This window comes from Oncorhynchus keta, chromosome 1, assembly GCF_023373465.1.
Source record: "Oncorhynchus keta strain PuntledgeMale-10-30-2019 chromosome 1, Oket_V2, whole genome shotgun sequence".
Taxonomy (NCBI): Eukaryota; Metazoa; Chordata; class Actinopteri; order Salmoniformes; family Salmonidae; genus Oncorhynchus; species Oncorhynchus keta.
The window spans coordinates 49,385,098-49,408,541 of NC_068421.1; the positions used below are offsets into that span (position 1 = coordinate 49,385,098).

At 42.4% G+C, this 23,444-nt stretch overlaps 1 protein-coding gene across 3 annotated transcripts; it reads right to left on the reverse strand.

Moving 5' to 3' along the window:
- Window positions 1–1,167: 1,167 nt before the first annotated feature.
- On the reverse strand, window positions 1,168–23,444 carry LOC118386932 (GRAM domain-containing protein 2B-like). 3 transcript variants are annotated; one of them, XM_035774947.2, is made up of 12 exons: window positions 23,207–23,444; window positions 9,822–9,953; window positions 9,480–9,540; window positions 9,276–9,348; window positions 8,898–9,001; window positions 8,396–8,494; window positions 7,982–8,122; window positions 7,712–7,796; window positions 7,097–7,177; window positions 6,761–6,860; window positions 3,821–3,928; window positions 1,168–3,287 (listed from the first exon to the last, which is right to left on the reverse strand). In XM_035774947.2, the coding sequence occupies exons 1-12, from the start codon at window positions 23,296–23,298 to the stop codon at window positions 3,248–3,250; spliced, it is 1,116 nt and encodes a 371-aa protein (XP_035630840.2). In that variant the 5' UTR covers window positions 23,299–23,444; the 3' UTR covers window positions 1,168–3,247. The 3 variants fall into 3 exon arrangements, with proteins under 3 accessions (XP_035630840.2, XP_035630846.2, XP_035630856.2); XM_035774953.2 differs by lacking the exon at window positions 23,207–23,444 and adding an exon at window positions 17,440–17,715; XM_035774963.2 differs by lacking the exon at window positions 23,207–23,444 and adding an exon at window positions 11,838–12,085.

Genomic DNA, 23,444 nt, shown 5'->3' on the forward strand with positions numbered 1-23,444 from the left:
GCTGATCATCCTCGCAGTGTCAGACCACGTGTAACACCTGCACAGGATCGGTATATCCAAACATCACAACTGCAGGATGGGAACAACTGCCCGAGTTACACCAGGAACTCACAATCCCTCCATCACTGCTCAGACTGTCCGCAATAGGCTGAGAGAGGCTGGACTGAGGGCCTGTTGTAAAGGCAGGTTCTCACCAGACATCAACAACGTCGCCTATGGGCACAAACCCACCATCGCTGGACCATACAGTACTGGCAAAAAGTGTTCTTCACTGACGAGTCACATTTGTGTCTCACCAGGGGTGATGGTCGGCTTTGCGTTTATCGTTGAAGGAATGCGTGTTACACCGAGGCCTGTACTCTGGAGTGTGATCGATTTGGAGGTTTATGGTCTGTCATGGTGTATCACAGCATTATCGGACTGAGCTTGTCATTGCATGCAATCTCAACGCTGTGCGTTACAGGGAAGACATCCTCCTTCCTGCCGGCTCATCCTGGCATGACAATGCCACCAGCCATACTGCTCGTGATTTCCTGCAAGGCAGGAATGTCAGTGTTCTGCCATGGCCAGCGAAGAGCCCGGATCACAATCCCATTGAGCACATCTGGGACCTGTTGGATTGGAGGGCGAGGGTTAGGGCCATTCCCCCCAGAAATGTCCAGGAACTTACTCTTCCACCAAGGCACCAGCGGGGTAACATCCCACAGCATGAACTGGCAATCTGGTGCAGTCCATGAGGAGATGCACTGCAGTACTTAATGCAGCTGGTGGCCACACCAGATACTCAGTTACTTTTGATTTTGCACACCTCTTTGTTCATGGACACAATATTCCATTTGTTAGTCACATGCCTGTTGTTGAATCTTATGTTCATACAAATATTTACACGTTAAGTTTGCTGAAAATGAACACAGTTGACAGTGAGTAAGTTTATTTTTTGCTGAGTTTATAACAAACATTGTATAGATGACAAAACAAAATAATTTTCTGTTACAAGTATTTCACTCACCTCAGTGGTGCTTTAGTAATGTGTAAAGGCGATATTGGAGTGGTGCGACTATGAACAGAAAGGGAACACAGGAGCCTTCAAATACTTTGCTACATTTCCAGGCCAGAAAAGGTTGCTTCCATGAATATGATATGCATGTAACTTCTTATAAAAAAGTACTCTGTGCAACATTTGATTTATTTGTTTAACAATACCAAAACAAAATCTCACGGAGACAAATACTTTGAATTACACAGAATGCAAATAAATACATATGACCATAGAATTAAGGACATTACAATAATTTACACCACTTCAATAGTGCAAAACCACACATACTGCACTCTTCATTGAGATTCTTGCATTGTATCCGTTTGAAGAAGTGTGCTGTCTCCTGGTGGGGAAGTACAGGAACTGACAGTACTGCTTTATGGCATGAAGTTGAGCCCAACACCTGACTACAACTACCCAATCATTAGGACATAAGGCGTCACTTCAACGCATTTAAATGTCTCGTCAATAGAGAAAGTTTCAATTTAATGGATTTTCTTTCATGTTTTTCGACCAATCATCCCATGTCACGAGAGAAGTTCAAACAAATCAGAGACTGACATATTGCAAAGTTACAAAGTGATGCTCAATGAAAAGTAGAGAACATTATCACTCCGATGGACAAAGTAAATGGCGAAAGAAAAGCAGGGAACCTGAAACTGTGGCAGGTTGCCCCCACCCCTGAGAAGAACAAAAGGCCTTAGCATCATAAAATACTAAAGAACAAACACCTGCTTCCCCACCATCTGTCAAATGTGATGTCTTTGGATTGACAGGTTCCCAACTTTTAAAGTGCGCTTGCTCGCTCACGAGCCATTCTTTTTGCATTATTTTTAAAAACAAAAAATAATAAAAAATAAAAATTAACTACAGGTTTGCCAATACATCTTTTTGCCTGCATATTTTCTTTGCATATTGAAATAAATTCGACCACATTTATTTCCTTCATTGGAAATAGGACCTCCGTAACATCGCTTGATTAAAGTGTGCATAATATATCAGTCAAGTATCTCATGTTCCAGATACATGCAATAATATACAATACATTATGGCGCTTCTTAATCTAAATAGCCATTGAACAGTCCTGAAACAGCCGAACCGGTAGGAACAAGCGTTTAGTCATTGACAGGCCTGTTGAGAACAGGTTCGATTCTTTGCTTTTACACATCAGTTCATTCTATACAGTACAGAAGTCATCAGATATTAATCTGAACAAGAATAGTATTGGTATATCAAAAACTACTTTGATGATCAAAGTAATAATAAAATAAAAAAAGTTGAACATTTCTACGGCTACAAACGCGACAACACTCAACCTGATCGTACTTTTTTTTTGTGCATTGAAGATGCATACATCCAGTGAGACTGGAGGGAGTGGCCTCCAAAAGCATTGATCATTAAAACTGGTTTAAATCATGCGAATGCCAGGCTAAATACTGCTGATCTTTAAAAGAGGAGAGACCTTCAGGAGATAAGCTCAAAATGGCTGCTCGGCTGGCTGATCCGTGGAAGACAAGATAATTCATTGTTATCATTATGGCTGATTACCAGGAGAATCATTCAAGAGTACCCGCAGATGGCTTTGTAGTGAAAGATTAAATACAGATACTTAACACCGTGATGAAATGCTGAGATAGGAGGTAAAGAATATAATTAATCTCCGTGTACTCGTGCCAAAGACGTGCATCTTTGGTTCTGCATAGCACTTGTACCTTACAGTAGGTGTTAAAAAAATAAAAGCAGCAAAACGTAGGACTACACTCAATTTGACTAGTCTGGACAGACCACATGCTCATGAAGAGAATACAGATTGGAGGCGCCACACGCACGTTTCAGAGTTCTCTTGGAAATCGTCAATATGATCTGAGAGCAGATGGAGTTGACTACTGCCTCCCTTCAGTTTATTCTGTTTGAGAGTTGGCTTTGGTTCCAAGTCACACAGCAGCTCATTTGTGTGCATATGTGTTGGCTTGGCTCCGCTTGCTGCGAGTTGTGGCTGGCCTGGGTCTAGCGCTCTTAAATATAGCCCTTTGAGTTTACCTGTGTGTTTGAACTCATACAGGGAGGTGCTCCAAAAGTCCTATATGCAAGAGGACGACGGGCCAACTCTGGAACACTTTCAAAATTGCTCCTAGTTCTTATAGGACAGAATATCTTCAACACGAGCGCTCCAGTTTGCGCTATATTGTCACGTCCTCCAAATATGAGTCAATCTCTCCTCTGGCCAATCATGGTTGTGTCTTTGTACCTAACAAAAGAGAAAGGAGGCCATTGAGTATACTTCAAGAAAGGTTTGAACACACAATACGTGATACAAAAATATTTGGCTTCGAGTCAGCTGAGCTGCACCTCTTGTGGGAATTTGAAAGTCACAACTCTGAAAGGGAGGGAGAGGCAATTTGCATAACCACAAAATATCGTAACTGACATCTTAAAATAATCAGATATCTCAGTTACGCCTGTATAGAACAGTCACACACACAGATGAGGCATGTCTTCCAACGTGCAGAAGCCTGGTCCAAGATGTGTATATGGTTTAGCCAACTCCTCTGAATATAGCCGTCCTGCCATGAGCAAAGATATTCAGAGGGTTAAAACCCATCGGGATCTGTTGGCACGCAATGAAAATGGTTGTTGTGCTTACGTTCATACATCAAGGATGAGTTTAAATTAAGCAATTGTGGACAAGGCTTGCTTGAGACGTGACATGGTTGCTGGTTGTCCCGCGGTTGTGACCTGTTATGTGGAAGTTGTATTATGGTTGTTGTGGGGTTGTCATACCTGCTCTGTAGGGAGAATTCAGGGAGGGCGCCCAGAGAGGTCAACTGCTCCTCCAGAGCCACGATACGGAGGCCGATGTACCCGGATGATAGCAGCAGTAGTACCACCCTAAAAACAAAAAATGTTTAGTCACACCGGCATATGCAGCTTAAATTAAAACTCACTGTAAATATTGTCCCGCATCAAAGTTTGCAACAGTCGGACGCAGGTGCAGCATGCAACGTGGGTTTTGTTTTGTTTGAAAACATGGCGGAAGGTAGTGACAGCACTCAGGAGATTTTTATGTCTTCTAAGACAACCAAATCTGAAGTGTGGTCGTATTTTGGATTTTACAAGAGTGCTGAGGGAAACTTAAAATCGAAGATGGTCACCCTGTCTGCAGAGCATGCAAAAATAAATATCGATGCGAAAGGGGGTAACACTTCAAATCTTGAGTCATCTTCGTGACCACCACCCACTACTTTATAGCGAATGCAGGGTAAGTTCACTTCTATCTCAATGCATGATGTGGAGACTTCAGAATGGGGGGTCATTGTCTAGCCAACTTGCCGCTTAGCTTGTCAATAATGTAAACAAGCTTTCAGTGTTGCCTACTCTTCTAAAAACACTACACGCTGTTTGCGTCGTGTCTGCAGACTATTCTCCCATTGCACATGATAAAGCGTTGTAGTTTAGTCACCCAACCAACATATTTTGTTCATTTAAAAGAAGAATCAGTCAGACGTCGACTTGGTTGTAAGTGCTCCAACAGGAGAAACACTATAGACTCCTATACAAGCCTCCTGTATAAATACTCATTGTATTTATGTAAATTGCACATGGGATCATTGCATATACTCAAATGCAACACAGAAGATTGTGTGTGTGTGTAAGTGAATAATAATAATTATAATGTAACACCAATAATACATTTGCTGTCCCCTCGTTTACAGAGTGGGCGTGCAGCAGATAAACCCAGTGATGCTACTGGTCCCTTCATCATCTACAGTTGTGACAGACACTCAAGCAAGCGCTTAAAAAAAGGCAGGCTGCTTATAATAATAATAATAATAATAATAAATGCCATTTAGCAGACGCTTTTATCCAAAGCGACTTACAGTCATGTGTGCATACATTCTACGTATGGGTGGTCCTGGGAATCGAACCCACTACCCTGGCGTTATGCACCCGCATCCAAAAATGCTCAAGACCTCAGTGCAGCCCTTTCATATTACATTGCAAAGGACATGATGCCATTTCAAATTGAGAGGCCTGGCTTTCTGAGGCTGTCGTGAGGCACGGCAACCTTTATCAAAAGTGAGTGCTGCTAATTTTATTTGATTTGCTTACTTTAAAAAAAAAGTTGTTTATTTAAACCTGCACCGGGGAAACTTACCTCATGGCCACATGGTGCCATCTTTAATTGTTAATGTTTATGCACACAAAAAATGCATAGTGTTGCTAATTTGACATTTGTTGGTTGTCAATATAAAACTTGGTGAAATGATTTCAATGTGTGTGTGAGTACTTTCTGATAATTTCCAACACATTTTAACCATACTCTGATATGAAATGCTCATACCGTTTCATGTCTACCTGCAGAGCATAAGCCTAGAAACGCATTGAATAACAAATCACTAAATGGAACAGAATCCCAAAAACATTCTAAGGAAGTTTGTTCTGCAGTGTCTGTCATTCATATATCTATCGTACAGATAGAAGATCAGGATTTTAAAAATATATTTTAAACTATTTAACCCTTTTTTGGCACCAAACTGTCTCCTTATATACTCACAAAAGTATGTGGACACGCCTTCAAATTAGTAGATCGGTCTATTTCAGCCACACCAGTTGCGGACAGGTGTATATTAAAAAAAAATCAAGCACACAACCATGCAATCTCCATAGACAACCATTGGCAGTAGAATGGCCTTACTGAAGAGCGCAGTGATTTTTAACATGGCACCATCATAGGATGCCACCTTACCAACAAGTCAGTTCGTCAAATTTCTGTCCTACTAGAGCTGCCCCCCAGTCAACTTTAAGTGCTGTTAAGTTGAAAAGTCTAGAAGAAACAACGTCTCAGCTCACAGAACGGGACCGTCGAGTATTGACGCATAAAAATCATCTGTCCTTGGTTGCAACTCTCATTACAGAGTTCCAAACTGCCTCTGGAAGCAACAGCCTCTGGAAGCAACATCAGCTGTTGTTTCATGTTTCCATGGTCGAGCAGCTGCACACAAGCCTAAGATCCCCATGAGCAATGCCAAGGGTTGCTGGAGTGGTGTAAAGCTCATCGCCATTGGACTCTGGAGCAGTGGAAACACATTCTCTGGAGTGATGAATCACGCTTTGCATAGTGCAAATTGTAAAGTTTGGTGGAGGAATAATGGTCTGGGCATGTTTTTCATGGTTCGAGCTTGGCCTCTTAGTTCCAGTGAAGGGAAATCTTAATGCTACAGCATATTCTAGACGATTCGGTGCTTACAGCTTGGGGAAGGCCCTTTCCTGTTTCATCATGGCAATGTCCCCGTGCACAAAACGATGTCCGTACAGAAGTGGTTTGTCGAGATCGGTGTGGAAGACCTTTACTGGCCTGCACAGAGACCTGACAACAACCCCATCGTAAACGTTTGAACCGCTACAGCCGATTTTGTGAGAACGATTTTTGGGATGTCTCATGGTCTGACAAACACCGTTCTAGCTCTGTCACCTTTCACTGCAGATGCGGAAGTGGGACATAAGCGGATGCGGTGGATTGAGACGCATCCAATGCAAAAGAAATTGACATCTCTTGCTTAAACTGACAGATTTTGATGGGGCTTTTTATTATACAAATAAGATTGGTGGGGGCACGGACAATCAACCTTAGGGGGGCTTAAACTGAGCAAATACAGAGTAAGTGTAGAGATAGGAAGTAGGATTCGGTAAATGAGTGCGGAGAGGTTAGAGGTCACTTACAGTATTAGGTAGATGAAGAGGAGCGTGTTGAGGCTGCTGGTCTCTCTGTGGATGAGAAGGGAGCAGGCTTTCTCCGTCACACTCCACACCCACGAGCCACCTGGCCAAGGAGAGAGGGAACGACACGGAGTTGGGCGCATGGGTGTAATGGGCAGCTTTATATGCATTTTCATCGCCAAATAAAATCAAGCATTCCCACATGACTAACTGTGAAACGACTTGCTCGTCAGTGGCTCGCTGTGATAAAGCTTATTTTTGTACGGTCACGTGTGTTTCTGTTCGAGTGGGAAAAGGAGACAACCAGGCGCGTAAGGCCTACGTTGTGTGTGTGTTTACCTGAGACGTTCTCTAAGGAGCCGTCACTCTGCTGCGTATGCGTGCTCCTATGGCTGGAGCTGCTCCCTTGAGGCACTAGGTCTGAAGAGTAGGAGAAATAACACACATTAGTCACTCTAAAAAACATTACCTTGGACTTTGCATGTGGAGGTCAGGCACGTACACAGGCAACAGATAACGGTCACGCGTAGCCGCCTAAAACTTTGTTAGTCTACACAATGGGGGTACTTTCATGGTAGGTTGAACAACGCACCATATCCCTTTAACCTAGACAATACACCATTCATTAGGAGAGAACACTCACATGTAAAACTGTATCAGTCTACACATTAGGCCAGCACTACAGGAGAGGTTGAACATAGGGCTTAAGATTAAGCACGCTCAAAAGGAAATTCTCCCTTGAAAGGGATTTTTTAATCTAGGACTAGGCTTACTGTGTCCAGGAAACGGGCCCCCAATAAAAATACAATTTATTTGTGTAGACTTTATAGTGAAATGCTTACTTTACAAGCCCTTTCCCAACAACGCAGAGTTATAAAGTACTAGTCCAGAGTAGAACCTCCAGACTAAAGGCGGATCTTCTTCCAGACTACTATTCCAGTTAGGTTCACTCACCTGTGTGCGGGTTGGGTGGGGGCGAGTCAAGGAATAGCTTGGGGTCTGACCCGTCCAGCTGGTCTAGACTGGACTGACTGGAGTTCTGGGGAGATGGAAAAAAGACTGGGTTAAAACCAGCTTCAAAATGGAGGGCAAAACATCTACAATAGAATACGAGGCAGTAACGTTAGGTTATGAAGGGCTGTTGTCATATCTGCAGTATTTTCACTCAGGGATAATAAAAAAAATTGAACTTTAGGAAGACAAATACTAGTGATTCTAACTCACCACTAGCTTGCCCTGATCAAAGCTATTGTCCGTAGAAGAGAATAAGGGGCTGCTGTTGGCACTTCCATCCTCCAGTCGAGAACAAACGGACCGCAGGAGCTTGTAGCATGCCTCTCGGTTCCGCAAAGACACAAACAGGTACTAAAAATGCACACAGGAGCGAGAGAGACATTTCAGCTCGGATGCCCTTTTGTCAAACTGGAAAGTACAAGGTTGCAAACCTTTGCCCTTAAAATGAGCCCAGTTATTGAACAGATTAAAATGGTATATATCAGAGGTCAATGGGTGTTATGTAACTCATCGGTTGCCCTCTATTGAAGATTCATAATACAACCACCAGTGTAGATCTTATCATTTGATTAAAGGGATGGACTATGCAGTGTCAATGTTATAGGTGAGCAAGTGACCCCTGACCTTTTCCCCCTCGATGGTGCGGATAGACAGGGCGTTGGGCACCAGCAGGGCGGTGTTCTGCTTCTTCACAATGTGCACGCTGGTCACCGGGATAACCAACTGCAGAAACACACAGAGGAGCAACGGACCTTCACATTACACTAAGAAAAAGGCTTTTCAAACAATAATCAAGTCAGTAGATGTACAAAGTAAAATGCATATTACGAAACTGTAGGGTTGGGCGGTATCCAGGTTTCCATACCATACCCCTACAGGCCACGCGGTGCAGGGGTGACCCTAACAGGTATTAATTTTAAAAAAATCTGTCCGTTTTCTAGAAATGTACCGTACACGGGGTATTGCCCAAACCTAATAAACTGTGTGCTCAAAGAAAGCAGAGGTACAGGAATACATTTCTCCGTTAGCTACGATGGCCAAACCATCTTTCACAAGTAGGACCAAGTTCAAACCATGTTTTCAACTGAAAAGCCTAGTTGCCAATCAAGGGGTCAGGTTTGCTTACCTTGGTGTCCTTGAGCAGCACGGAAGAGTGGAAGCACGCGTGGTGCTCGGTGACATAGAGCCTGCCGTGGTAGGGCACCTCCTTCTGCAGGGCACAGATGTAGGCTGGGGAGAAAGGGAGGACATGAGCATGTTAGTTACTTAAGGCCTTGCAGCGTGATGACACAGCAAGCACAGGCTGTCGGTCTGACGGTGATGGCCGAAAAGGCTGCCAGATATAGTTGTGGCAACACGTGCCGCAGCGTCGCCGAACCATGCTATCGTTTTAACGATTAGCTTACAATATGTCACAGGTCAGGTATGTGATTTGACTGAGAAGCATGAATAGCTGTTTCCATGACATGAGTATTTCACCAATAATATTACAAACGTCACTTACCATGTAGCAAGTCTTCACTCTCTGGAATGTCAGGAAACAGCTTGTGGAATGTTTTGTTGTGTTTTATAAAACTCTGTTGAACAGAAGAAAAAAAAGCATGACTAAAACCGAAATGTGACGGTGGTTTGAGAAAGCAGTGCTTAATAATTTACGTAATATTCATAAACAAGGTTTAAAAAAAAAAGTCAGAACGAGTGAACGTACACTTTGTGAACCACTGCCTTCAGTCTTCTCAAAACTTCTATCCACGTCGAACGTCTGAGACCTTTGGAAGACAAAGCATCAGTATGACGTTATGCGAAGTCTGTGGATTTAGCGAATTCTTGACAGATACTAACAGTCAAACACAGAAGCCTTAGGTGTGACACATTCACAAAAGAGAAAATAAGTGTGTTTAAGCATCTATGGTAAATCTTGAAATCCATATGGCTGCGTTTACACAGGCAGCCCATTTGAGATCCTTTTTCCAATAATTGGGCAAAATATCTGAATTAGGCTGCTGGTGTAAATGCAGCCTACGGTTGCACAGTGCGTCTGTGTGGTTACCTGACGGGGGCTTGTCTGGTGAGGTTTCTGTTCTGCTGGAGCTCCAGTTGGGCCTCCTCCAGACTGAAGGCTTTCCTGGTCTTCACCTTCTTGCTCTCCTTCACCAATAATCCCCCACTCTCCACCGGGTAGCTGGAAGAGAGAAAGAGGGGACGAGAAGGGTTCATTGACAGGGCAAAAACGGATAAACCGAAACACCCATCATTCTTACGGCCACTGAAGTTTGAGGAGATAGAGACAATAAATAAAATGTTTGGATTTATAGACCCCGGCCAATGTCGAACCACGTACCGAATATGAATATTACTTAAATAATGAAGCACTGCTTTCCAAACACGCCGTGTAGCCTAATGCTTTCAGAGGGCTGCCTTAAGTACACACCATTCAGAAGGACATGAATATCACCACTGACTCAAAGTCAAACCACCATCACATTTCAGCCCCTGCGATACAAGCAAAATTGCAAAAGGAGTGAAAACCCATTATTTTGTCTTGCTGACACTTGTCACCGTGTATAATTGTGTTATTGACTGTATGTTTATTCCATGTCTAACTGTGTTTTTTTGTGTTGCACTGCTTTGCTTCATCTTGGCCAGGTCACAGTTCTAAATGAGAACTTGTTCTTAACTGGCCTACCTGGTTAAATAAAGATTAAATAAAAATTTTAAAATAACAGATAGAGGTCTGGTCTAATAAGTGGAATAGAGTAGTATGTAAATGTTGGTTTGTGTGGACTTGCTGTAAACGTAGTACATTTCCTCAACTCTTGACTAGGTTAAATGCAATAAAGGATCAATGAAAAATGGACAGTTGGAGGCCAAAGGCTTATCTCTATGATTCACAGAAAAGGTGACCATTTGAGTAATCTGCCTTATAGTGACTGTAAAAAACTGCATCAACGCATCCTGTGACAAGGTTGTAAACAGATAGTAAACCACATGCTTTCTTGGCGATTAACTTACGTTTAGGCTCATCACATATACACTACCATTTAAAGGTTTGGGGTCACTTAGAAATGTCCTTGTTTTTGAAGTCACTTTCTCTGTCCATTAAAATAACATCAAATTGATAAGAAATACAGTGTAGACATTGTTAAGGTTGTAAATGACTATTGTAGCTGGAAACGGCAGATATTTTATGGAATATCTACATAGGCCCATTATCAGCAACCATCACTCCTGTGTTCCAATGGCACATTGTGTTAGCTAATCCAAGTTTGTCATTTTAAAAGGCTTATTGATCATTAGAAAACCCTTTTGCAATTATGTTAGCACAGCTGAACTGTTGTCCTGATTAAAGAAGCAATAAAACAGGCCTTCTTTAGACTAGTTGAGTATCTGGAGCATTTGTGGGTTCGATTACAGTCTCAGAATGGCCAGAAACAAAGAACGTTCTTCTGAAACTCAGTCTATTCTTGTTCTGAGAAATGAAGGCTATTCCATACAAGAAATTGCCAAGAAACTGAAGATCTCGTATAACGCTGTGTTCTACTCCCTTCACAGAACAGTATAAACTGGCTCTAACCAGAATAGAAAGAGTGGGAGTCCCCGTTGCACAACTCAGCAAGAGGACAAGTACATTAGTGTGTCTAGTTTGAGAAACAGACGCCTCACAAGTACACAACTGGCAGCTTAATTAAATAGTACCCGCAAAACACAGGGCTCAACGTCAACAGTGAAGAGGCGGCTCCGAGATGCTGGCCTTCTAGGCACACACGTGATGAGCCTTCTATGGTGTAGATGAAGGCATGAAACATTCAAGCCCATGTCAAAACATACTAGCCCAAGTCATATCCAATAATGGCCATTTCTAGGCTACAAAGTGTAAGACATCATTAGACCTTTCACAGGACAAAAACATGCAACATAAAAGTGCAGAATGAATCTAAACTACAAACACACTACACAACAGGAGTCTCAAACCTAGGTATTTAGCCTATTTGCACAGCTGTTCAAAGAACTTGCCTGAAAAGCAATCGACAACCAACTTAGCACAAACTGCCGTTTAAAGTCTTACCCGTTCAGATGCAGTCTCCTTGATGACCGAAAACTCATACCTGTTCATAGCAAGACCTCCTTATCTGAATAAAAACGCACTGTAGCAGCACTGATTTCAATCCATAATTTGCAGCCAGTCAAAAGAAAACCCCAACCCGATAACAGTTGAACAAAGGCCTTCAAGTCTGAACCTGCTACTGCATAATGATGGGTGCCGAGTGACTTCTGAACTAGTTCAGCTCAGTATGGCCACATCCTTCCAGTGAAAGCTGATTTTTCTATTATCTAAAAGGAAGTGGCTTCATGTTGAAATAGTGTGACACGTCATAGTGGGTGACGTAAGGGCACACGCCTTCAGCACTAACAGTCAGCGGAGCAATAAATCCTTTTCCCGTATTTAAAAACATGTCCACAAGCTCAGAGTAGCTAGGCTCGACTGAAATGAAAGATACGGATCCTTTACATATGATCGTAGCTTGAAGACATAATTACATTACAGTGCAGAGAAAGTCTGAGAAGCCCAGGTGTGTGGTGATGCCAGAGCTGCTCAAACCCAGCCCATCGAGTGTTCTCTGACAGGGAGTAGAGGTTCAAACTTCCTATTCCCCCAAGGCTATGGATCCACAACAGTACAGATCACATGGTATGCCATTTGATGTTCAGCACAAGAATATACAAAATCAACACGTCATCGTTTGCGAAAGCTAGACTTGGGCTCAATCCCAATACCCACCCCAAACAAAGTGAAATGCAGACTTCCTATCAAGGGGTTATCAAAAAAATCCCATAAAGCTCTGCGACCCAAGGCTCTAAAGTTGCTTCAGGAAGATTGCTGACAAAAATGTAAGTTATTATAGCTTCATAACAAATCATGTAAAAAAAATAATAATAATAATAATAAACAGTTCAGAGGAATATGTTAATTAACGTAAAGAAAAACAATGCATACATGTCAATTTCCCAAAATCGCCATTTAACAAGCTAGCCAACTAGCTTGCTCTTTGGGCATATGCCATTTCTATGAATTGTAATTAGTCTTTGTTTTAGGGACTGCTGAGCAACCCAGCAAGTAATCTTGTGAAACCCAGAGGATGTAAATAATCTAACCAGCTAGCTAAAGGATTTAATGCAAATTGAATGTCCAATTATGTAAGCTTTCCATGCCGTTCATTAAAAAATATTTCAAACTCAATAACTAGTCATGGTTCTTTATTTGTAATGTTAGAGATTGAAGATATTTGCCAATGCAGGTAACGTAGCTAACTATTTTCATGCTTATTGTGCAGAGGTTAAAAATACCTGTATGCTATGGCTGTGTAGTCGATTGGTGTATGGACCTGAAAACATTTGGCATAAATATTATCCCAGTTCAGAACAGGGGTTTTAATTGTTCTAACTACAATGCTTCCATTGGTTATGACTGAGTGAAGGAAATGTTACTGTTACATGTCAAACAGCTATGGGATGAAAGTCCTGCTTCAGTACTACTCCACACCGAACCACAGCGAGAAGATGGGTACATTGGTACAGGCACATTGTTGTTTTGCTGTTCTCATTTGTTGGCCATATAGTAAGTACGTATTTGTTCCATGGGAAATAAGGAAAGCTATTATTGCCACCACTACAGGCATTGTGAAAAACAAGGCTCGTCATCATTCAATTGTGGTATTCGTTCGTCCCATTAAACCCAATTTTGCTCTCCCTACCACTAGTTGTTCCGTTTAATTTTACCTTTATTTAACCAGGCAAGTCAGTTAAGAAAACATTCTTATTTTCAATGACGGCCTGGGAACAGTGGGTTAACTGCCTGTTCAGGGGCAGAACGACAGAAAGTGCCACTCCCCCACAGAGGGACACTCGAGTGCCAGAAGAACAGGCTGATGGTGAACAACTATAGTCAAGGTTTCCCCTAGTTAGTCCACTGTTCTATTTGAGATACTGCTGCGACGCTCGTTAAAGACACTGGGATCCATTGCCCCTGGCAACAAAGGCAGGGCCACCCCCTTGACGGACACACACTTCATAAATCTAAGCCAATTTGATTTGTCACATGCGCCGAATACAACAGGTGTAGACATTAGTGAAATGCTTACTTACAAGCCCTTAACCAACAATGCAGTTAAGAAAAATAATGTTAAGTAAAAAAATTAAAATAAGGAAAAATAAGAAAGAAAAGTAACAAATAATTAAAGAGCAGCAGTAAAATAACAATAGCAAGGCTATATACAGGGGGGTACCGGTACAGAGTCAATGTGCGGGGGCACCGGTTAGTCGAGGTAAAATGTACATGTAGGTAGGGGTAAAGTGACTATGCATGCATAAACAGAAAAGCGTTAGAGGGGTAGCCATTTGATTAGAAGGTTATATTTTTTTTGCCAAAATGGCAATGAATACACAAGCAACATTTCGAACTGGGATATGTTTTACGTTACACCAGTAAGTATAACCATTTGCCAGAGATATTTTTTCAATATTGTATTATATCACATGTGGGAAGCTAAAAAGGCTAGCTATCTTGCCATGTTTTTAGCTAGGCTAAAACCAGCTAGCCAGGCTGCCAGCTAGCCACTACTAGCAAGGGAAGGTGACTCTTCGCAATCGCCCCCTTGTGAATGGAGGTGAGACCGGCGAGGATATCATGTTACCAAAAGGTGTCTGGTATTCCAAAAATCCCACTCAGATTAGAGCTTGTAGTAAACCTTTACATGATATACATGAGCTGTCACTAATTGTCAACATGCCACTCACTGCTGTACGAAGTTCCAATTACACCATAGCCCTTTCAAAAACCTAGGCCTGGGATATGTCAGATAGGCCAAGTCTCTTCAGAAATAAGGCGGTCTAAAACATCAGTCAAGGACGATTGAGAAATTTAAAAGGAAAGTAGACTGGATAACTACTTGCATCACTCAAGCTGTGTAAGTTACTTCCCTGGATGCCATTATCTCACTTCAGTTGGCAAAACATTCCAATAATAAAACACTTTACAGTTTCAGGAAGCCTGTAGCAGTAAACAGGCCTATTAGTGTGGAGGGTTAGGTGATACATGTCCCAGTCATACTCACATGACTAAGCCTGGGTGGGGGATGGGCTGATATAGGAGTATAAAACAATGAAAGCAGGGTAATGGGAGCTCTTGAAAGCCCTGTGAAATCCCATTCCTTCCTTTACATGTTAGTGTGCAGACCATTGGGCCTGGGAATACTTTGAGAAAAACTAACCTACTTTATTTAGACAGATCTATAGCCTGACCAAATGTGTTAATGTAAACGGTTGTAAGATCTGGTCAGATGCAGACTCTACATTGAATTTACATTTCTTTCATAATACACCTGGCATTGGGTTTCACCTCATGGAGGCATGTTTTTGACAGTTAGATCATGCCACTGTGCTTTTCTTTAATGAAGAGAATGAGAATCTGATAGAACAGGCCCCATCTATCCGTTACAGAAGAGAGGAAACATGGGACGGAATGTGTATGCTTAGACTGATGGTAGAACTCGCAGGCCCTGCCACGTAAGCACACGAATATGCACAGATGTTGTAGTGTGTGCTTTTGAGCATTGCTTGCCAACCAGTCATACAGTACTGCAGGCTATCAGTTCAGTTTGCTTTCCCAAGTGGCGCAGCGGTCCAACACGGAACCCAAACCGGCTGTGGGCGTGGGCAATCGTGCATGCATGTATTTTGTACCCTCGCACACCAAACGCGATCACGACACGCAGGTTAAAATATCAAAACAAACTCAACCAATTATATTAATTTAGGGACAGGTCAAAAAGCATTAAACAAGTATGGCAATTTAGCTCGCTAGCTTGCAGTTGCTAGCTAATTTTCCTACTTAGCTAGCTTGCTGTTGCTAGCTAATTAGTCCTGGGATATAAACAGTGAGTTGTTATTTTACCTGAAATGCACAAGGTCCTCTACCCCGCCAATTAATCCACACAAAACGGTCAACCGAATCGTTTCTAGTCATCTCTCCTCCTTCCAGGCCTTTTCCTTCTCTTGACATTAGATTGCGATTGGCAACTTTCATAATTGAAGTGCATTACCGCCACTGAACTCGTTCGTCTTTCAGTCACCCACGTGGGTATAACCAATGAGGAGATGGCACATGGGTACCTGCTTCTATAAACCAAATGAGGAGATGGGAGAGGCAGGACTTGCAGTGCAATCTGCTTCACAAATAGAACTGACTTCTCCGCGAGCAGTGTGGGTGCAACAATTGAATAATATAGATTTCTAAATGTATTTGCAACGCGAGCGGTGTAGTCAGCCTGTAAGGTACTGCATCTCAGTGATTGAGGAGTCACTACAGACACCCTGGTTCGATTCCGGGCTGCATTACAACCCGGCCGTGATTAGGAGTCCCATAGGGCGGCGCACAATTGGCCCAGCGTCGTCCGGGTTTGACCGGTGTAGGCCATCATTGTAAATATGAATTTGATCTTAACCTAGTTAAATGAAAAATTAAATCCATCAGGAAAGAATTCTGAACCATCTCACAGAGTCCACTGTACATGTTACATGGGGCTAGTGAGGCCCTAATCACATTTTTGTAATGCAAATGCACATGAAACGCATGGGAATGACTCAAATTCAAGCAACCAATTTGTCACATACTAGAGGTTGTTTAAGGGCAATTGTGTTCTACTGAAGTAATTCACATTGTTATATGACATTGTTCAAGGCCAATTGCCATTGAGGTCTGTGCCAGTACAGATTACATGTTCACCTTATTGCCAACACCGTCAGCCAATATTAAATCAGCTAGAATGTATTGTATAGATATATCTGACAATCATGTCAACTCTAAGCAATAGGCCTACAACTTTCTATATGTTTCTCTCCGTTGAAAGGGCTCAAGTTAACACTTGTCCCATCCTTTGTACAAACTCGTACTACTGGAACAATGTCCGGACCCTTTGTGGCAGTGTCCCCACTTAGACAAACAAGTCAGTGCCCCAATTATTATTATTATTTTTTAGTCTCCTATATCTGCTGGCATAGCAGAGGCCTTGAACCTTGGCCCACTACCTACGTGCTGAGAAAAGTATCCGTTTCTTTTCACCCAACTAGCCCAGCACTAGACAGATTGAAAAGAAAACAAGACCAGAACAATACCAGCACATCTGTGACATAAGCCTATACAATCTCTTAGGTTGTAAATCGATAGAGTATGATATGATATCGCTGAATGGTGATAGTAACTTGTCATGTTAATCTGCTCTGACCACAATGTACTGTCTATGAGCACAAGTCCACTGAACAGACAGTGATACCCTCAAGTGGTTGTGAACCTGATAATCGTAGGCTAATAGATTGTCCATTTGATAAGCCTCGCAGACAAACATGGTCATGACTCTTGAGACATTGAGGACGTGCTCTGACTCCCTCTGGTAATGGGGTTAGACAGAGACCTTGATGACTAATCCTGATGGGAGTCAACAGCAGGCTAAAATCAGCAGTCGATACATTGAGGAAGTCTGTTGGCGTCATAGTCACAAATGATTCAGTATTGACATTCACTTACGGTTAAACCCTAATCACTAGAAAATAGGCACTGAATAGGCTGTGGACAGGTGCAGATAAAAAGCAGTGGAAAGCCACGCTTGCCCTACCTCGCCTCATCCCCTGCCCGAGGAGGATCCGCAGGATCCTGGTTGTCCCACTGGCTCTTCCCCCTCTCCATGACCAGCCAAGCTTGTCCTAACCCGCTTCTTCAGTTGCTACAGAGAGTGCAGGTCTGAACACAAGCAGCGTTGGTGAAAAATAAAGTGAGCTTTTTGCCCTCTGCTCTGGACCCGGGAGCAATGGCAGGCAGTCAAAAGGGTGTAAAGGTCTTTCTAGCTTTTATTGATGCATTTCAAAACGTGGAAGGGTTAGAAGAGCAGCAGCACAGAGTGGGTTTGAAAAAAAATAAAAATAAATGATGGCTGGGTTCCAAGCGGCACTGTCCCTCACTCTGCGTCATCCTCCGATATTTGGTCAACTGGCATTAGCTTGGAAACAGCTGACAGTGGGAAGAGAACAGTGAGAGGTGGGGGAATAACACCAGCCTCTATTCTCACCACAGGAATAACACCAGCCTCTCTTCTCAAAACAGCATGAAATGGCTTCAAATGACACTGTCAGCTGAATGGCAGTCAACTTCAGAATGCCTGAAGGGAAATGGCTACAAAGCAACGAGTACAATGAGCATGTTAAATGGTTGACTTGTCCTCTTTGTAGAGGTCGTACACAGAACCAAAATACACATGGACAATGGCACCTGTTAAAAATGACACCTTTCAGGGTCAGGAGGTCAAATAAACCCCATAGGTTCATCCAATTTCAGTGCAAGGTCAATAGGTTAAATGCACTGTGTTTAACGACACAATTAGGGTCCTAATGTAAATGGAAGGGCATTTTCACAGCATAAACCCTTATGCAAATGGCCAGCAGTCTTAAATTAAGTCCTTATGTAAATCCACATAAGACACCTATAATACAGGAGGTTACCAAACGGGCTGTGAAAAAGTGTCAAATGCAAAGGGGTCACTTTTTTTTAAGCATGTGTGTGGTTCACATTTCTTCAGGGTAATTACATAGGCTAAATAACATTGGCATGATCAAGCGAGTCGTCAAGACTTGGTGGTAGTGTGCAACAAAGACACAGATTTGCTAATGAGCTACTGAGGTATTCCGCATCATCAGGCCCTTTTGCTGACCACGTCAATTCAATGACATTTGAAATTGAAATCACTTCACTTACATGGCAAGAGGTGGATTAAAACATAGCTTAAAGACATCCAGGCAACTTTGTACTGTAATGCCGCCAAGTAGGCAAGAGGTTACCAGCCGCTACCAGCCACTTCTCTGCTGAAAAACCACAGTCAATGTCATGTCTGCACACACCATTTTACCTGTGCACGCATTGTATGAGCTTGGACCAACAATAACTCCCTATGGACTTGATGTCTCCCTTTATCCGCTTCAGGTTTAAAAATCACCGGATAACATTTATAGCGACTGCTATGGTCACATGGGGTGTGCGAGGGCTTATCGCAAAAAGCTTTTACCAGTGCCATTCCTGAAAGAATCCCGACACCTAAAATACACTTCCTAGTATCAAACAAAACACCCAGCCTTCTGATAAGAGGCTGTCGTTGAGATGAGCATATCAGTTTGTACAAACAATGTGCGGCTGGGCACAGAGTTATGGAACTGGTAGTACACTGTACCCGCATTGAGCGGGTGTACAATATCACCAAGTCTGCAAAAGCAGCTGCATTGCACAAGCTAAAGGGCATTTATATGAGTGGACTAGATACTACTACCCCCCTATGGTAAACAGGGAGCAGTGGTGGGGAAACTGGTTACCCACTGGTCAGTTCTTGTGTTCCCAACATTGCATTTCAGAGCCCCGGGCTGAGAAATGGATCTTACAGCGCAAGGCAGTAAAAAAAAAACAGCTTGTGCTCCTGGACATGACATTCTTGAGTCGTGTGTCTGTAATGCACATTTCTGTTAATGCATATTATTCTAGGCACATGGCTCTGCACAGAATGTGTGCATCTGCCCTATAACTTCAACCTCAAAATGTTCTAACTTTTATGTGTTATATTCACATGCAAAGACTGGCTTAATTGTTATGGGCCATGCCAAATACATCAGTTCAATGAGGAGTATATTGTCCGCTTATGAACATCATGAATGCACCATCTAGTGGACAACAGAAAAAGTTGTACAGCCCAGTCAGTCATGTGAACTGCAGATTTTCTATCGTCCAATCATATCGAGTTTAGTCATATGCAAAGATCAGATGACGAAGGCTGGGCTTTTTGGAGCTTTTAAAAAGAAAGACTTTTCAGTGCTCAGATTAAAAACAAGGGAAAGTACAGACTCCAAAGCTTTCGCACATAGCCAAACCATACGTTAATATTTTTTACAGGGATTTTTCTGCCATATGAAATCCTTAGGTGGGATTTTTAAATTAATTTTAGGGATGGAAAAGTGTCAATTTAACCACTAAAATCAGATATAAATGTAGAAAAGACAAATGGACATATCCTTTCAGAAATAACAATCACCAAAATAAATGCTAGTGTCAGGGAGAACTGAACATTTAAAAAAATGATTTAGCAGTATTTTATTGTTTGAGCAAAAGAACAGCATTAGCCATGGCACAATTCAGAGAATTGCAGGAGATTTGCTTATAAAACACCAACAATTTCTCTCAGCTCCATAGAAAATGTGTAGGAAAAAAATTGCAGGAAAGTGGCTTAAATGCTAAATGTGTCTCTACACCGCCAAGAGGGGGGCCTCAAATTCAGACAGGCTGACAGGGTACACCACCCAAGTCGCCTTTTGATCCAGAAAAACATCTATTGTACAAAATAACTCCAAGGCTAACAATAGAATCCAAAAAACAAATCCAATATATCAACACAAGTTAACATCTCAGTAACAATTCAAGTGACTATGCCAAATCATAAGTCCCAGCAATGGGCTAGAACAAAATAAAGTCAGACACTCCAAGTCATTTGGCCTGTGAGGGAGTCGCTTTGCTCTGCAGCAGAGTGGTCAAGAAAAGACAAGTCACCAGAGACTGGGGCCAAACAACAACAAGCGGCTTGTGGCGTGCCGCCAGGCCCAGGGCTTGCAGAACAGTGTGCGTTTGTGAGAGTCATGTGGCCCATGCATGCAGGGCTCTCGCCACTTCCTCCACGTTCAGCTGACCGAGACAGAAGGCCTTTCTTCCACCATTGCCTCATGATAGTTCAACAGTAGGAAATTCAACAGCAGGAAATTCCCACCACCAGGCAGGAAATTCTCACCTGGCTCCTGGGTAAAGCCAGTGTCTACCTTAACGTTCAGATGGTACTGTACATATTAGTCAAGTGAACAACAGTGTTTAAAGACTTGTGTATAGTTTGGAGAGACAGCTAGAACTATGAGGAATTTACCAGTCCTCTGTGAAGTGAAAAGGTTCCCGGGTGAAAAAGGAAAGAACATTTCTTGACTTGTCTTGTCTGGGAGAGTGCTCATTAGCACTGTGCTGGGAGGCGACACACATGCCCCTTTAACCATAACCCTGACTTAACCATAACCTCAGGTTTAACTATAAACCCCACTCAAGCCTGCAGATGTGGCCCTCTCCCTTTAATTTAAAAAGTTAGGCCTACTCCCATTGGCATGCAAAACAGCTGGTAATTTAGGCCTTTCTTGGCCACTGGTTGTGCACTCCTTTCAAATGGACGCCGGCACTGCAGCCTCTCCCTGTCTATTCCTAGCTTCAATGTAATACTACTAGACTTACAAAACTAGGTTTCCTTCAACAAGTTTCCCTCGTAGACAAGTCCGTACATGTTATCACTGTACATTAACAACCTGAGAGACGACCCCCATTAATGTCACATTCCATAGCTCGCTAAGAGCGGAGGAGATAACGGCCCAGGGCTCATGGGGGGGGGGTGTAGCACGGTTCCTATTGGATGGGGCTTAAACAGCGATATGTTATGGTCTTTATATAAAACGAGAGACCCCCTGTGGGTGACCCAAGGAGACTAAAAATAGAGTTCTCAAAGAAAACGTGTCCCCGGTATGTCTCCCATACATGTCCCCGACATGTCTCCTCTGCTGTAACACCGGTCCTGCTGTCTGTGGTTATTCTCAGAGCAGGATCATCCCTGCCATTAGGAGGATAAGTAAATAGTAGTCTCCTTCTGACCCACATGGAGGAGCAGGAGGACGATGAGGTAACACATTTTCATCTGCGAGAGGCAATGATGAGATTAAGAACTGCCCAGAAGAACCCAAGCATTGGAACATGAAATGAGTTTCCATACAGCTCACCACACATCGCTTTCAGCTAACTTGGTGGTGTAATGCCAATATTCTGGACCTGTTTTGAATGTAAAGAAAACACCTTTCTTTGAATGTAAGCATGTGTATACAAAAACATTGCCTGGAAATTTACCTAGCTGTTTTCCTTTACTCATAATTGACACATTTAAGAAAAAAGATGTTTAAAAAAACCAAACAGCAACTCTGTGAAATTAATTCCTGATCTGTTGTACTCTGTATCATGACGTCAAAGCATCCTCTAGCTGTAGTACAGGAATACACGTCTAAATTGCGACCTAATTACAAAGTGTTACTCCCAAAACTAGCTAGCTAATTCTATAGGAAGTTCTATGCAATAAAATACATTGTTTAAATTGCCTTAGGTCCAGCTGTTTGCACAATAATGTTCCTATTTGAGACACTTCTACTAGCTGACAAGCATTTGAGACAGCAGATAAATTATTACCTTTTACAATGTGGTCAATAACTTACAGCTTTTACTAGACACAGGATGTCACCTAGGAGGCAGCTAGCTAAAGTATTGGTCCCATGTTTCATAAGCTGAAATAAATTATACCAGAAATGTTCCATCCGCACAAAAATTGTATGTCTAAATTTGTTTACATCTATTAGTGACCATTTCTCCTTTGGCAAGATAATCCATACCCCTGTGTAGCATATCAAGAAGCTGATTAAACAGCATGATCATTACACAGGTACACCTTGTACTGTGGACAATAAAAGGCCACTAAAATGTGCCGTTTTGTCACAACACAATGTCACAGATCAAGTTGATGGAGCATGCAATTGGCATGCTGACTACAGGAATGTCCAACAGAGCTGTTGCCAGAGAATTCAATGATAATTTCTCTACAATAAGCCACCTCCAACATATTTTAGAGAATTTGGCAGTACATTCAACCGGCCAACCACAGACCACATGTAACGACGCCAGCCAAGGATCTCCACATCCAGCGTCTTCACCCGCAGGATAGTCCGAGGGCGAGGGCGTGCTGAGGAGCATTTCTGTTAGTAATAATGCACATTTCGAGATTAAAAAGAATACTGATTGGCTGGACATGGCTCCCAGGTGAATGGGCCTATGCCGTCCAAAGGCCCATGGCTACACCCCTGCCTAGTCATGTGAAATCCATAGTCTAATGCGCTTATTTCAATTGACTGATTTTCAACTATGAACTGCAACTCAAGTAAAATCTTTGAAATTGTTCCGTTTATATTTGTGTTAAGTATAGTTCCCTAGTTGTGCTAGGTTTAACGTTAGCTAGTTAAATTCCAGCATGTTAACGTAGTCCCGCGAGAGTGCACAGGGGGACCCATTACAGTAGCCACCACTCGGAAGAACCTTAACGTCTCAAGTAATAACTATAAAAAGTTATTCAGGGCAAATGCTTAATTGTATGTTGTATTGAATTCCAAACGTTGTTTCTTATAAGAAGCGAAAAGCCAGCTAGCCAAGTTAGCATCTCTATTAACACATCCACCCACTGCTAGAGGGCTCGCGGCGTGATAGTGGTTTAGGTAGAGAACAGTTATATTTACCTTTCTTTCATGAAGTGCTTGATTCTAAAGATTGCCTTTTCATCTATTTTTCTTATGAAGGTTTTCAACCTCTCTCGCTTGTTTTCGAGCATTCTTCTGCCAACCGGTGTTCGGGTATAAGACTCGAAACGCCGCTCCACCAGAAATATTGTACGCCGAGTCTTTGGATTTGTTTAGCTTCTGCTTTTTTTTCTTTCTCCAACTCCATTTAGCTATGCTGATAGGGGAAATGAGCTCA